Source organism: Cnephaeus nilssonii, assembly GCF_951640355.1.
Source record: "Cnephaeus nilssonii genome assembly, chromosome: 9".
NCBI lineage: Eukaryota > Metazoa > Chordata > Mammalia > Chiroptera > Vespertilionidae > Cnephaeus > Cnephaeus nilssonii.
The window spans coordinates 88,876,252-88,890,337 of record NC_137080.1 but is presented as its reverse complement, the minus strand read 5'-3'; the positions used below and the strand labels follow the sequence as shown (position 1 = coordinate 88,890,337).

At 40.7% G+C, this 14,086-nt stretch overlaps 1 protein-coding gene across 1 annotated transcript in view; it reads left to right on the top strand.

Annotated features, from left to right (window-relative positions):
- DNAH8 (dynein axonemal heavy chain 8) overlaps positions 1-14,086 on the top strand; it is a gene marked incomplete at its 3' end in the record, with an annotated part of 261,455 nt that overhangs the window by 14,310 nt on the left and 233,059 nt on the right. Inside the window, exons 5-6 of the mRNA XM_079779684.1 lie at positions 5,948-6,061; positions 10,990-11,097. Coding sequence (XP_079635810.1) covers positions 5,948-6,061; positions 10,990-11,097 — 222 coding nt within the window. The remainder of the gene's footprint in view (positions 1-5,947; positions 6,062-10,989; positions 11,098-14,086) is intronic.

The following is a 14,086-nucleotide window of genomic DNA, read 5'->3' as shown; positions in this document are numbered from 1 at the left end:
TGTACATAAGTTCTTTGGTTAATCTCTCCGCCCCCCCCCCCCCCCCCCGCTCCCCATTTCCCTCTGAGATTCCTCAGTCTCTTCCATGTTTCCATGCCTGTGGTTCTATTTTATTTATCAGTTTATTTTGTTCATTGCATTTCTTGTTCATTTATTTTGATTTTTACATTCATTTGTTGATAGATATGTATTTATTGTTCATATTTTTAATCTTTTTTTCTCCTCTTCCTTTCCGGTGTGACTTAGTGGTTGAATGTTAATCCATGAACCAGGAGGTCACAGTTTGATTCCTGGTCAGGGCACATGCTTGGATTGCGGGCTCAATCCCAAGTAGGGGGCATGCAGGAGGCACACGATCGATGATGTTTCTCTCTCATCAATGTTTCTATTTCTCTATCCCTCTCCCTTCCTCTCTGAAATCAATAAAACTATATTTTAAAAAAGAATACCCTTTAACAGTTCATGTAATACTGGTTTGGTGGTAGCTTTTTTAGCTTTTTTTTGTCTGTGAATCTCATCATCTGACCTTTATTTTTAAATGCTAGTTTTGCTGGGTAGAGTAATTTTGGTTGTAGGTCCTTGCTTTTCATAACTTTGAATATTTCTTGCCACTCCCTTCTGGCCTGCATAATTTCTGTTGAGAAATCAGCTGACAGTCATATGGGTGCTCCCTTGTAGGTAACTAACTGCTTTTCTCTTGCGGCTTTTAAGATTCTCTCTTTTTTTTTATCCCTTGGCATTTTAATTATGATGTGTCTTGGTGTGGGCCTTTTTGGGTTCATCTTGTTTGGACTCTATTTCTTTCACCAGGTTGGGGAAGTTTTCTATCATTATTTCTTCAAATAGGTTTTCAATATCTTCTCTCCTTCTGGCACCCCCATGATGAGAATGTTGGTATGCTTGAAGTTGTCCCAGAGGCTCCTCACATTATCTTCATATTTTTGGATTGTTTTTTCTTTTTGCTCTTCTGATTGGGTGTTTTTTGCTTCCTCATATTCCAAATCACTGATTTGATTCTCAGCATCTTTGACTCTGCTGTTGATTTCCTGAAATAAAGAAGAAATTGTTCTTTAATTCAGTTAATTATGCTTAATTTCTGACTGGTCCTTTTTCATGTCTTTGGTATTCTCACTAAGATCCTTGAGAGTCTCACTAAACCCATTGAAGCTCTCATTAAGATCTTTGAGCATCCTTATAACCATTTTTTAAAATTCTGTATCTAGTAGTTTGCTTGCTTCTATTTTATTTAGTTCTTTATCAGGGGGCTTCTTCTATTCTTTAATTTGTGGTATGTTTCTTTGTTTCTACATTTTGGTTGCTTCCCTGAGTTTGTTTCTATGTATTAGGTAGAGGTGCTATGTCTCCTGGAATTGGCCTTGTGAAGTAGGTGTCCTGTAGGGTCCAGTGACTCAGCCTCCCCAGTCGCCTGATCTGGGCACTCTAGGTGCACCCATGTGTGGGCTGTGTGCATTGTCTTGTTGTAGGTGAGCCTTGATTGCTGTTGACATCACTGGGAGGAATTGACCCCCAGGCCTATTGACTGTGAGTACAGCAGAAGAGCTGCTGTTCAGGAGACACCCCTATGGAGCAAGAGTTGCTTCAGTGGGGATTTGATGCTTACTGAGTCTGCCTCTTAAGTGAGTCATTCATGGGTGTGTAGAGTTATAATCTGGGGTGGTCTGAAGCTGTCCACTAGGTGCACTGGCTCAAGGGCCTTCCAACAGGAGCTACAGAATGATCTGCCGGTGGCTGTTACTTTCGTTGGGCTTGGAAGTGCCCAGGCTAGGCCCAGCTGTGAAGCAAGGCAGGCTGGTGCTAAGGCTGGGTCTTGGGCCTTTTATTGATAGATTTGGGGCATGCTGACACAAGCTGCTGCTTGTTTGAGAGATTTTAGGAAAGAGTGAAGCCTGAGCCAGGACAGACCATTCATATGGAAAAACTGCTGCTAACAGTTGGGGTGGGACTATAAATTTGGTAGGGTAGGATCTCAGGGAATTATCAGGGTGGAGTGAACAGTGTGAGTCAGGTTGATGGAGACTCAGATATGGCACCTACCAGTCAGCTCTGTGATGGGGGAGGTCTCAGCATAGGAACAATGATCCCTGTAAGCTCCCTTTTCTTGGAGAAAGCCACTCCTGAATTCTTGCCCTGATGCCAGACAACCCAGTTCCTTCCCATATGTCCCTGGGTCCCCCCAAGCCACTGTCCCAGCTCTGGAGCTCAGGGGGAGCAAGTCTGAGTAAGTCTGTGCACTGTCCCTTTAAGAATAACTATCTGGGTCTCCAGCAGTCTCCTTGTCACTCAGCCACATCACTGCTGATTTTTACAGCCTGAAGTTGTGGGGGCTTCTCTTCCCAGTTCTGGAACCCTGGGCTGGGGGCCTGGTGTGGGGCTGGGACTCCTTGCTCCTCATGGGAGGCCTTTGCTGCCAAGATATCCATCCCAATTATAAAAATGCCACACGTGGGCATCAGACCAGTCTGTTCTGCCCCTCTGCCCCTCCTACCAGTCTCATTGTGCTTTCTTCTTTAGTTCTCTAGTTGTAGGACTTCCAATTAGCCAGATTTCAGGTGGTTCTGAATGATGGTTACTCTGTATTTTAGTTGTAATTTTGAAGTGGGAAGCCGTGAGTACTGTATTTACCTATGCCACCATCTACCCTTCCTCCCCAATATCATGTCTTAGAGAGTTATGCTGGTCAGACTGAGCTGTGTAGTTTTCCAGAAGGTTAATACACTAGGTTTTATCTAATAATTTTCCTATTTATATATATAAAAGCCTAATATGCAAAGTGTCTCCTCAGGAGTTTGACCGACTGGGAGTTCGATCGCTTGCTATGATATGCTCTGAACACCAGGGGGTGGCGGGGAACGAAGAAAGGCCCTGGCCCACAGCCGGCAGCTGCTAGGGACCCTACCCATGCACGAATTTCATGCACTGGGCCTCTAGTTTACAGATAAATAGGAAAGACAGTTTTCTTCCTTTTTCTCCCAACAGTGTTAACTGTAGGTGAGCCTTGATTGCTGTTGGCGTCACTGGGAGGAATTAATATGTAGTCTTAATACATCAATTCTATTTATTTCTCCCATTTAAAGAGTACAATTCACTGGTTTTTAGTATATTCACATAGTTGTGCCCCCATAACCATAATTAATATTAGAACATTTTCATCATTTCATCACCTCAAAAAGAAACCCTGTACACTTTAGCTGCCACCTCCCATTTTCACCCATCTCTCCCCTGCCCCAGCCCCCCAGGGTTAAGTAACTACCAGTCTACTTTTTATCTCTATTTGCCTATTATGGACATCCTATGTAATAAAAACCTAATATGCTAACTGTCTGGTCGTCCAGTTGGCCATTCAACCAATCAAAGCATAATATGCTAATGACTAGAGGCCTGGTGCACGAAATTCGTGCACGGAGGGGGAGAGGTGTCCCTCAGCCCAGCCTGTACCCTCTTCAATCTGGGACTCCTGGAGGGATGTCCGACTGCCCGTTTACGGGCAGTTGGTTATCCCTCTCACAATCCAGGACTGCTGGCTCCCAACTGCTTGCCTGCCTTCCTTCCTGATTGCCCCTAACCGCTTCTGCCTGCCAGCCTGATCACCCCCTAACCACTCTGCTGCCAGCCTGATTGATGCCTAATTGCTCCCCTGCCAGCCTGTTTGCCCCCAACTTCCCTCCTCTGCCGGCCCGGTCACCCCTAACTGCCCTCCCCTGCAGGGTTGATCGCCTCCAACTTCCCTCCCTTGCAGGCTGGGTGCCTCCCAACTGCCCTCCCCTGCTGGCCATCTTGTGGTGGCCATCTTGTGTCCACATGGGGGCAGGATCTTTGACCACATGGGGGAAGACATATTGTGTGTTGGAGTGGTGGTCAATCTGCATATTACTCTTTTATTAGATAGGATAGAGGCCTGGTACAGGAGTGGGGGCCAGCTGGTTTGCCCTGAAGGGTGTCCCAGATAAGGGTGGGGGTTCCCTTGGGGCATGGGGCAGCCTGAGCAAGGGGCCTATGGTGGTTTGCAGGCCAGCCACACCCCCTGGCGACCCAAGCAGAGGCACTGGTATCTGGAATTTATTTACCTTCTACAATTGAAACTTTGTAGCCTGGAGCGGAGCCAAGCCTCCTGCATGCTCCACCGGCAGCCATTTCTGTTTGAGTTAATTCACCTTCTATAATTGAAACTTTGTAGCCTTAAGCAGAGGCCTGAGCCCGGCCAGGGTGTGCAGAAAGCTTTGCTTTCTCCATTACAGCGGGCAACCCTGGCCTGGTCTCTCCAGCTCCGTGGCTGCCGCCATTCTGTTTGAATTTGTTTACCTTCTATAATTGAAACTTTGTAGCTTGAGTGGAGGCTTAGGCCTGTCAAGGGCAGGCGGAAAGCTTGTTTCCCTCTGTTGCCTGGGAAACCTTGCTCTTGGTGGCTGTAGCCATCTTGGTTCGGTTTATTTGCATACTCGCCCTGATTGGCTGGTGGGCGTGGCTTGGGTTTATGGAGGTATGGTCAATTTGCATATTTGTCTATTATTAGGTAGGATATGCTAAGGCCTCTCAACCTCTCGCTATGATGTGCACTGATCACTAGGGGGCAGACAGTCGACTGGTTGACCAGTTGCTATGATGTGCACTGAACACCAGGGAGCAGATGCTCCGACTGGTAGGTTAGCTTACTGCTGGGGTCTGGCTGATTGGGACTGAACGAGACAGGCTGGACATGCCCTAGAGCCCTCCCATGGTCCCTCACTGGCTGGCCAACCTTCCGCGTCCCTCCCCAGCCCCAATCATGCACCAGTGGGGTCGCTCAGCCTGGGCTGTGCCCTCTCGCAATCCGGACCCATCGGGGGATGTCAGAGAGCCGGTTTCGGCCCGATCCCACAGGCCAGGCCGAGCGACCCCACTGGTGCATGAATTCGTGCACTGGGCCTCTAGTTTTATATAAATGGAATAATCTTTATTGGCTTCTTTCACTTAGGATGTTTCCAAGATTTATTTGTGTTGTAGCATGTATCAGTACTTCATTCCTTTTAACATGATCCATTGCAAACGATATCACATTTTGTTTATCACTTTATAGACATTTGGGTTTCCACTTTAGGCTATTGTGAACAATGCTACTGTGAACATTCTTGTACAGTTTTTTGCATGGAGATATGATGTAGGAGTAGAATTTCTGGGTCAGATGCTAACTCTGTATTTAATATTTGAGGAAAATGTTTTTTTTTTAATGTGTTAACAAACATTGCTGCAGATAAAACTTCTATATGCATACATGCAAGTATTTCCCTAGGGTGTATACTCGACAACTTTGTCAATACTTATTAACAGTTAAATTTTTTTCCCTCCAATCTGACATGTGGAAATGCCTTGTTGTATTTGCCTTTTCCTTATTTATAGTGAAGTTGGTCATCTTTTAAAGTTTATTGGCTATTTGTATTTCTTCTTTTGTGAATTAACTGTTTATATTTTTCCTCAATTAAAAAAACTCAGAAGTTATTTTGTACTGATTTTAGGAGTTATTTATTACTATTGCTATTAATCAGTTGTTATATATGTTGAAGAAGGCAATCCACCATGGTCCCAGAGCATCTCTGGACATTCTTGCTGGATATGAAAAGTTCACTTTTCTGATAAGGAATATTTTCTTGGAATAATGTTCTGTTTTCATAACTTGACCCATACTTGAATACCCAGAATAATGTACATAGCTAACCTAGAAAAGTCATTCCAAGTTGAAGCAGATCCAATTTAAGCCTACAGACAGGATGTTAATTACCAATGGAATGACTTCAGTTTTAGTACATTTAAAATATTTATAACTTTAAGTCTTAAATAATATAATAAAAAGATATATCTACTACTTTAGTATATACATTGAATTTCTTGATTAAACTTTAGCACACTCATATATTTGGATGTGTCATAGAATTCTTATACATTTTTTTCTTAGAATTGGCGTGAATTGGATGCAAGAATCACAGATACAGCAAATGAATCAAAAGATAATGTCAGATATTTGTACACTCTAGAAAAAGTATGTCAACCTCTCTATAACTATGATCTAGTAAGTATGCTTTTAAAAGTGTAGCTTAAAAATTATCACATTTAAAAATAACTTAATATGTGTATATGGGAAAACCTTATACTGCAGAAAAATTATTTAAAAGATCTATTTCCCCATTATATATTTATAATGGATTAAAACTATATTATTTTAACCCACATTAAATATAATGCATTAACATAAAGATGACCTCACTTGTGATTTAAACAAGACAAATATACTCGTTATCTCACAAGTGACGTTCCATCACGTCTGTCGTATTCTGTACGGTGGAAGCAAGTCAGGCAGGCCAATGCACACGCAGGAGAAGGGGATTACAGAAGAGTGTGAATACCGTGAGGATGAACATCACTGGGGCTGTCTTTGAACCTGTCTACCAGGTTAGAGATTAGGAAATCAAAACTCAGGGTGACAGTGACTTTACCAGCATCACTCAGCTAGTCAGCGATGCACCTTCTACTAGTAGTTTCTAACGGGCGCCATCTTCTAGTTTGAACCTACTTTTTTAGTAATATTTCTATAGAGTTCCTTTAAAGGACATATTAGCACTACCATTTCCTTCTATTTTTCTAAGTTTCTATTAGTTTTTGATTCATAAATTATCTGGCATTTCATAATGTTTTATGTGAAGTATGAAAGTCAAAGAGAACCCTCTATCCTTTCTTTAGATAGAGAGGGGAAATCAAGGAAACCAGTGTTTGTTGAGAACCTCGGGCAGTTGTGGTTTTAAAGATGTCCACCGTCTTGAGAACCTGGTCTTTCACTATAGGCATTTCCATATATCTTCATTCTGTATTCACAACAGTCCTCATTTTAAAGACTAGGAAACTGAACTTGAGCATTTCTACAAGTATAAGTGATGGAACTGAATTTGAATCCAGCACTCTTTGACATTATAAGTTGTATTTTTCCCCACTTCACTTTGCTGCCTCCTCAAGGTATTCTCTAAATTTATATGCTCTTGAAGTAATTTACATTAGTGTTCGACACACATGTTCAGCATTCTCCATTTTAATCTTTGAAGTGAGAGTCAAATCCTCCATATACATGGCACCATTGGCCATATAGCCTGGGTAACCAATCTTTTTGGGGTAGAGTTTCATCCTAGAGGCAGGGAAAGGGGAAGAGTCTATGTTCCATATCACTTATATTCGGAGAAGAGGGATGTGTAGGGATATTTCATATACATTCCAAGAGAATATTGGTAGCCAAGGAATTTAATGTGGGTGGTGAGGGAAAAGTGGGTTGAGAGTCCTGGACAGGTACAATTCTTACTGCCATGTGGGAATCCATCATCCACCAGGAAGTACCATGAAAGAGGATAGAAAGACTTCTCAGAAGCAGTTTTTTAAAAAATATATATTTTATTGATTTTTTACAGAGAGGAAGGGAGAAGGATAGAGTGTTAGAAACATCAATCAGCTGCCTCCTGCACACTCCCCACTGGGGATGTGCCCGCAACCAAGGTACATGCCCTTGACCGGAATCGAACCTGGGACCTTTCAGTCCACAGGCTGACGCTCTATCCACTGAGCCAAACCAGTTTCGGCTCAGAAGCAGTTTTTAAATTGATTCCATAAAGAGATGATGGATTTTAACTTATTTACAACTTACTGTTGTTGTTTACAAAGAAGAATTATGATTTAAACGTTACTAGGTATTATGAGCTTGTAAAACCAGGTGAAACCGTTAATACTGATCGCTACCGACAATAAATAATCAATTTGAACCACGCTTTGATCATGAAACGACCAGAATGTGCCAGAAGACACGGCAAAATAATTTTGCTTCATAATAACGCACCATCACACACTTCAAAACCAGTTAAACACACATTAAAAGATCTTGCCTGGGAAGTATTAACCCACCCACTGTATTCACCAGACCTTGCTCCTTCAGATTACCCCTTGTTCTGATTGATGGCACACACACTTTCTGAGCAGCACTTCAAAACATACGAAGAAGTGGAAAATTGGGTCTCTGAATGGTTTGCCTCAAAACAAGAAAAGTTCTATTGGGACAGTATCCACAAATTACCTGAAAGATGGGGAAATGTGTAGCTAGCGATGGACATTACTTTGAATAAAGCACTTTTGATGTTTCTCTTGAAATTACTGGGTTTTCTTTGATTACAAAATCCAAATTATTAACTGGCACACCTAGTCCTCTCTTCACTTCTACTCCTCGTACCAGCTACTGAACTTATGTTGGGAACTTTTTAAAAATCTATTTCACATAAGAACATCTTAGGTGCTTCTGTGCATATGACCATGAGCAAAAAACCCCCAGATTACATGGTGATAGAGAAATACGTCTGTTGCTTGGCTCACTCTAGAATCTAGATCAAGGACTTAATTCCTCAGCTTAGACTATTCTCTTCACTTTTCTATACATTTAAAACTTTGCAGTATAAAAAATAAACATGGAAAAATGATACAATAGTTTCTATTGTTATCAAGACCTCTAGATTTTAAGGTCTACTCATTTCACCTTCTTGGTTCAACAGACTTGCTTAAATTCCCATAATTTTCACATCTTTTAGTGCTGGTGTTCTTTTCATCCTAGTCAGTTATAACACTTTGTTCAGTTCTAGCTATGGATATACGTTATTATTATTATTACTATTATTTTATTGTTACTGAGCTTTTTACATTCTCTGATGTAGGAATGTTTCAAACATTTTATTTTGAAATTAGAGTATTAATAATATTGTCATGTAATTGCTTCCCCCTAATACATCCACTATTTTTGTAGTTTCACAAATTCCTTTTTTCTCACTTTTGTTCTTTTTATTAAAAGCAACCAACAATTTCTGTTTAGTTTGTCACTGTCATTTGAGCAGGAAAAGTGCAGACTGTTCATTAATAAATTGCTTATTGTTCATTAATAAATTTTATTATCCTGGTATTACACCTTAGGCATATCTACTATTACACATTTTACATATAGGATGTCTGAGTACTGTGTATAAATAGGTAAGAACTGTGCACTCAAGCAGCTACTATTATAAGTAACTAGAGGCCCGATGCACGAAATTCATGCAAGAGGAAGCCTTCCTTCCCCAGGCTGCGGCACTGGCTTCCCTCTGGCACCCGGGACCCAGGCTTCCTTCACAGCCCTGGCTTTGTCCAGAAGGTCGTCTGGAAGGACGTCCGTTCTAATTAGCATATTATGCTTTCATTATTATAGATGATGTTTAAAATTCAGATGAAAGGCATTCTCCTGATGGGTCCATTTGTTGCTGTCCCTAAGCCTTCTTCATTGGATTTGGGGGTACTTTGTAGGCTTGCCTTGTTGAGGGTGGCAGGGACGCCTTCTGGGCACATTTTTTTTATTAGAATCTTTTTTTTTGATCTACAGATGACCCATCTAATATGAATTCTAACATATAAGGTTAACTATGAAATAATGTTAATGTTCATAAGCTGAATACAATTGATTTAATTATGTCATTGTCACACCTCATACCTGGGACATATAGTACATGAATTAGTAGTTGTTCTTTCTGGTTTTACTTATTCAATCACCATTTAAAAAATCGTTGATATATTTATATTGTCTTAGCAATGAACAGGCATGCTCCTTGAGGGAGGGCGTGCCATTGCCCTTATCTGTTCTTCCATCGTGATTTGCATCATGGGGAAAAGTAGGCCTCAGTAATCTCACACATAGAACTGGGGTTATGCTATAGCCCTGGGAACTCGAACAAGGTACTTAACTCCCCTACCTCTCCATGTTCTCATAGAAAAATGGGAATAACAATATTTTATTTTATAGGTTCTAAAACATTTTTTTAATTTCATTTTAACATCTCTGCACTCAGAGAACATCTTACAGTCAGTTGAGTTTATGAATCATTGTGAATGTGACTCGACACCACTTTTGATTATTAGTTCTCTCCTTGAAGGGTAGAGTTTGTTCTCTGTTTGTTTGTTTGTTTTGTTTTTTGTACCATTGGTGTGAATTCAAACTGCAGTGAATGAGTGCCCCCTTGTGGTACAAATTCTCAGGGGAATTCATCTTCCCTCCCTCCACAAGGAGTGGGATTGGGACATACAAGGTTTGTTCCTATCTTTTTCTCCACGGCTCCTCTGTTTCATCCTTACCGTGACAGAGGGGGTGGAGCCATTTGGTGGCTTCGTTTTATGTGGGCGTGAGATGCCCTTTTCTTAGTGTCATGTAAAGTAGTGGGGCAGTACAGTCTTGCAATCAGTGATGTCTTAGCTGTGATGAGATCAAACCTACCTTAAATGGCCATTGTCAGCATAAATGACGAGGCGGAGCGCTTTGCCTGGTGCCTGGCACACAGTAAGCACTGGATACACGTTAGCAATTGTTTTATCTGTGTTTGCACTTGGTCTGCTCTTCTCTGTGCTGTTGGGCTGTTTAACTTGTTGGTGTACGTCCCTTGCACTCTGCCGTGACCTCCTCCAGAATAGGTCCCGTCAATGTGGATTTTGCCCAATATTCTCAGAACTTAGTGGCACTTAGTATGCTTGCTGAATGGTGAATTGAATGGAACACATGGAAGTGAGTACTTGTCTAATCTCTGTTTTTAACTAGCTTTCTGACCCAGGTAAGTCACTTCACCTCTCAAGGTATCAGTTTCTTTACCTTTAAAAAGAGCAGCTTGAACTATTAATCCTTAAAATAACTTTCACCTCTAATATTTTATTTTTGAATACACTTTTAAGCAACAGTAGTACCAAATTCTCTTCACCCAGTTTCTCCTGTTAGCATCTTGAATTCCCTTGGCATATTCGTCAAAACTGATGGCCTTTTTCTGTTCCAGGATCCAGTCCAGGCTACGACATTGCATTTAGTAAAATTCGACGTTTATGTATGTTTAGAGTTTTGAATATTATAGGATATTGGTTATTAAACTTATAAATATATGATGGAACTCACTTGATATATTTCAATTTTAGGTTTCCATGGCCCATGGAATACAAAATTTGATTAATGCCATCAGAATGATTCACAGCGTGTCAAGGTATTATAATACCTCAGAGAGAATGACCTCATTGTTTATCAAGGTAAGTTTGCAAGGGGGGAAGTCACACATGTAACTCTGTGAATAATGCTCTCCCTCTGAACCGGAAAAGGGAAATGGGAAGGTTGGGTGCCTCTCGGAGTTTTGGATTTTAATACTTCCGGTGGACAAGAAAAGGAAGGTGTTGACTGGAGTTGGTTGTACTTAATTGAAAGGGTACTTTTCTCCTTGTCAGAGGTAAGCCTCCAGGCTTTTTGTTTAAATGTAGATGGTGACCATATTTATCCATTCCAAATAGTTTTGCTCAAGAGCTAAGGTTTGTGTCCACTATTAACAATGTTTCTTTAGCTACCCCCACAGGCACTGTAGTTTGTGTAGAATCTCTTATGGTTAATTATTTTAAATGATTTGAAAAATTGTCCAAGAAACATATGAATAGAATTTCTTTGTAAATGATTCAAGCAGAATATAAGTAACATTCACATTTCAACTTTAATCCCCCCTCCCCCCACAAAGGGTAGATTTAATCATTATGTTCTCAACAAGGCAAAAACCTTGGTATTCTTCCCTGTCACTTCTTTCTCTCCTTCAGGCTGTTTATGTTCCACATTGAGATCTCTAGTCCCATATTATTATTAATATTTTTTCAACATTATGAATCAACAACTATTCAGACTAAAATCTAAGTAGTGTTAGTTTCTTTGATTATCTCTGTTTTGTGATTTCCACATTTTCTTCTATTGTGGATTCATTACTTCTTTTTTTTTAGCTTGTTGATTTTTTTTTTAGAGAGAGAGATACAGAGAAAGAGAGAGATATGGAGAAAGAGAGATATGGAGAGAGAGATACGAATATATATATATATATATATATATATATATATATATATATAGAGAGAGAGAGAGAGAGAGAGAGAAATATCTATTTGTTGTCCCATTTATTTATGTATTCATTGGTTGCTTCTTGTATGTGCCCTGATCAGGGATCGAGCCCACAACCTTGGTGTACTGGGACAATGTTCTAACCATCTGAGCTGTCAGACCAAGACGATTCATTACTTCTTTTGCCAAAAAAAATTCTCAAGTGGTTCTTTTCTGTGTGTGGCGAACCTCCTGAATTCCCACATGTCTGAAAATACCTTCATTTTGTCCTACCACTCAAATATTAGTTTCACTGGAATCCTAAGTTCAGTGTATTTTCTTCTGGAACTTTGAGGGTATTGCTGTCTAATACACAGTATTGTTGATGAGAAATTTGATGCTAACCTGATTGTTTTTCCTTTGTAGGAAACATGTTTTATTCTCTCAGGAAGCTGTTAGGATTTTTTTCTTTATCCTTGAACTTCTAAAATGTCAAAGTGATGTGGTTCTTTTTATATTTATTGTTTTCTATGGTTGCTAGGTTGTTTCAATCCAAAGACTTTTGTCTCTTGTTTTCCAGGGAAATTGCCTCTTTTGTCTTTGATTATTTCTTACCCACTTGTTCAGTTTATTCTCACCCTTTGAATCTAACTCCCATTTCTCTTAACTGTTTTTTTTGTCCATCTTTGTCTTTCAACCTTTCAGCTCACTCATGAGTTCTTAATTTCTGCCCCAAATGCTAGCCAATCCATCAATAGATTTTAAAAAAATTTGACAATAAAAATTTCAATTTCCAAGTTCTCTAGTTGTAAAATCCTCTCATTTCTTTCTTATGAATTAACTAGAGGCCTGGTGCACGAATTTATGCATGGGTGGGGTCCCTCGGCCTGGCTGGTGATCGAGGCCTATTGGGGGACCGGCCAGGGAGAAGGACCCTGGGAGGTTGGCTGGCAGCCCCTCCATCGGGGCCTATTGGGGGGGCCGGCCAGCAGGGGGGAGGGACCATGGGAGGTTGGCTGGCTGGGTGGAGGAACCGCGGGAGGTGAGGGGGAGGGGCTGTGGGAAGTTGGCCGGGGGTCCCCCCATCGGGGCCTATTGGGGAGGCTGGCAGGGGAGGAGGGACCATAGGAGGTTGGCTGTGTGAGCGCACTGACCACCAGGAGCAGCTCCTGCATGAGTGTCTGCTCCCTGGTGGTCAGTGTGCATCATAGTGACTAGTGGACCCATCGTTCCGGTCGTTCGGTCCTAATGGTCGCTTAGGCTTTTATATATATAGATTTGGTTAATAAAAGACATTTTAAAAGATTTTACATATATTTCTTCTGTATTTCCTATCTTTGTTGAGTTTACTGCCTCTGTTACCAAGTTTGTATTCTTTAATTGCTTGACAATTCTTGGTTGTCTGGCCATCTTTATATTTGAGGCTTCTAATTTGCCTCCCTGTTCTGTTTCTTGTAGGGGAGGGGTGTGACTTACATTGAGAAGGAAGTATGAATAATATTTTCTCTGATATGTCCTCCTAGCTACCTGGCACAGCCACACCTCTCCAAGACTGTGGTTCACACCTACAGCTTTGTCCTTTCAGCATGTGTCCCTTTGCCTGTTGTATAAGTTGCTCCAAATTCAGTGTGCAGGGTTACAACCAAAGGCCCCTCATGACATCTACCATCTTGAAAATTTCCCATATTGTTTCACAATAACCTTCACAATAACCTTCTCCAGAACTGGGTGCTGTTTTAGTCTAACTCCCCCACCCCCCCTTTTATTTTTTTAATAGATTTGATCCCATATGCTTTCCATATTTTAGGAATTCTCCAAAATTTCTGTGTGTGAGTCTGCCATCTTGATCTAACCTCTGGACTGTTTAAATAGATATCTTGACTTTTTTCACTGTTTGGGGGGATATAATATTTGGTTTGCATGTTGAAGGATGGTGAAGAATCACACTTAGACTGGATCAAGTCCTAATTAGTGCAGAAATAGACAAGTGGAAAATATAGTAGATTTTGAAATTTATAGCCCCAATTACATTGACTTAAATGTTGTAGGTAAACGTGACTTTTTTTTTTACTGGAATGTATATTTCTGGAATGTTTCATATACTGTGATACATTATATAAGTTTATTACTTATCATTTTTATGCTTGTGATTTTAAAAAATTAAAAAAAATG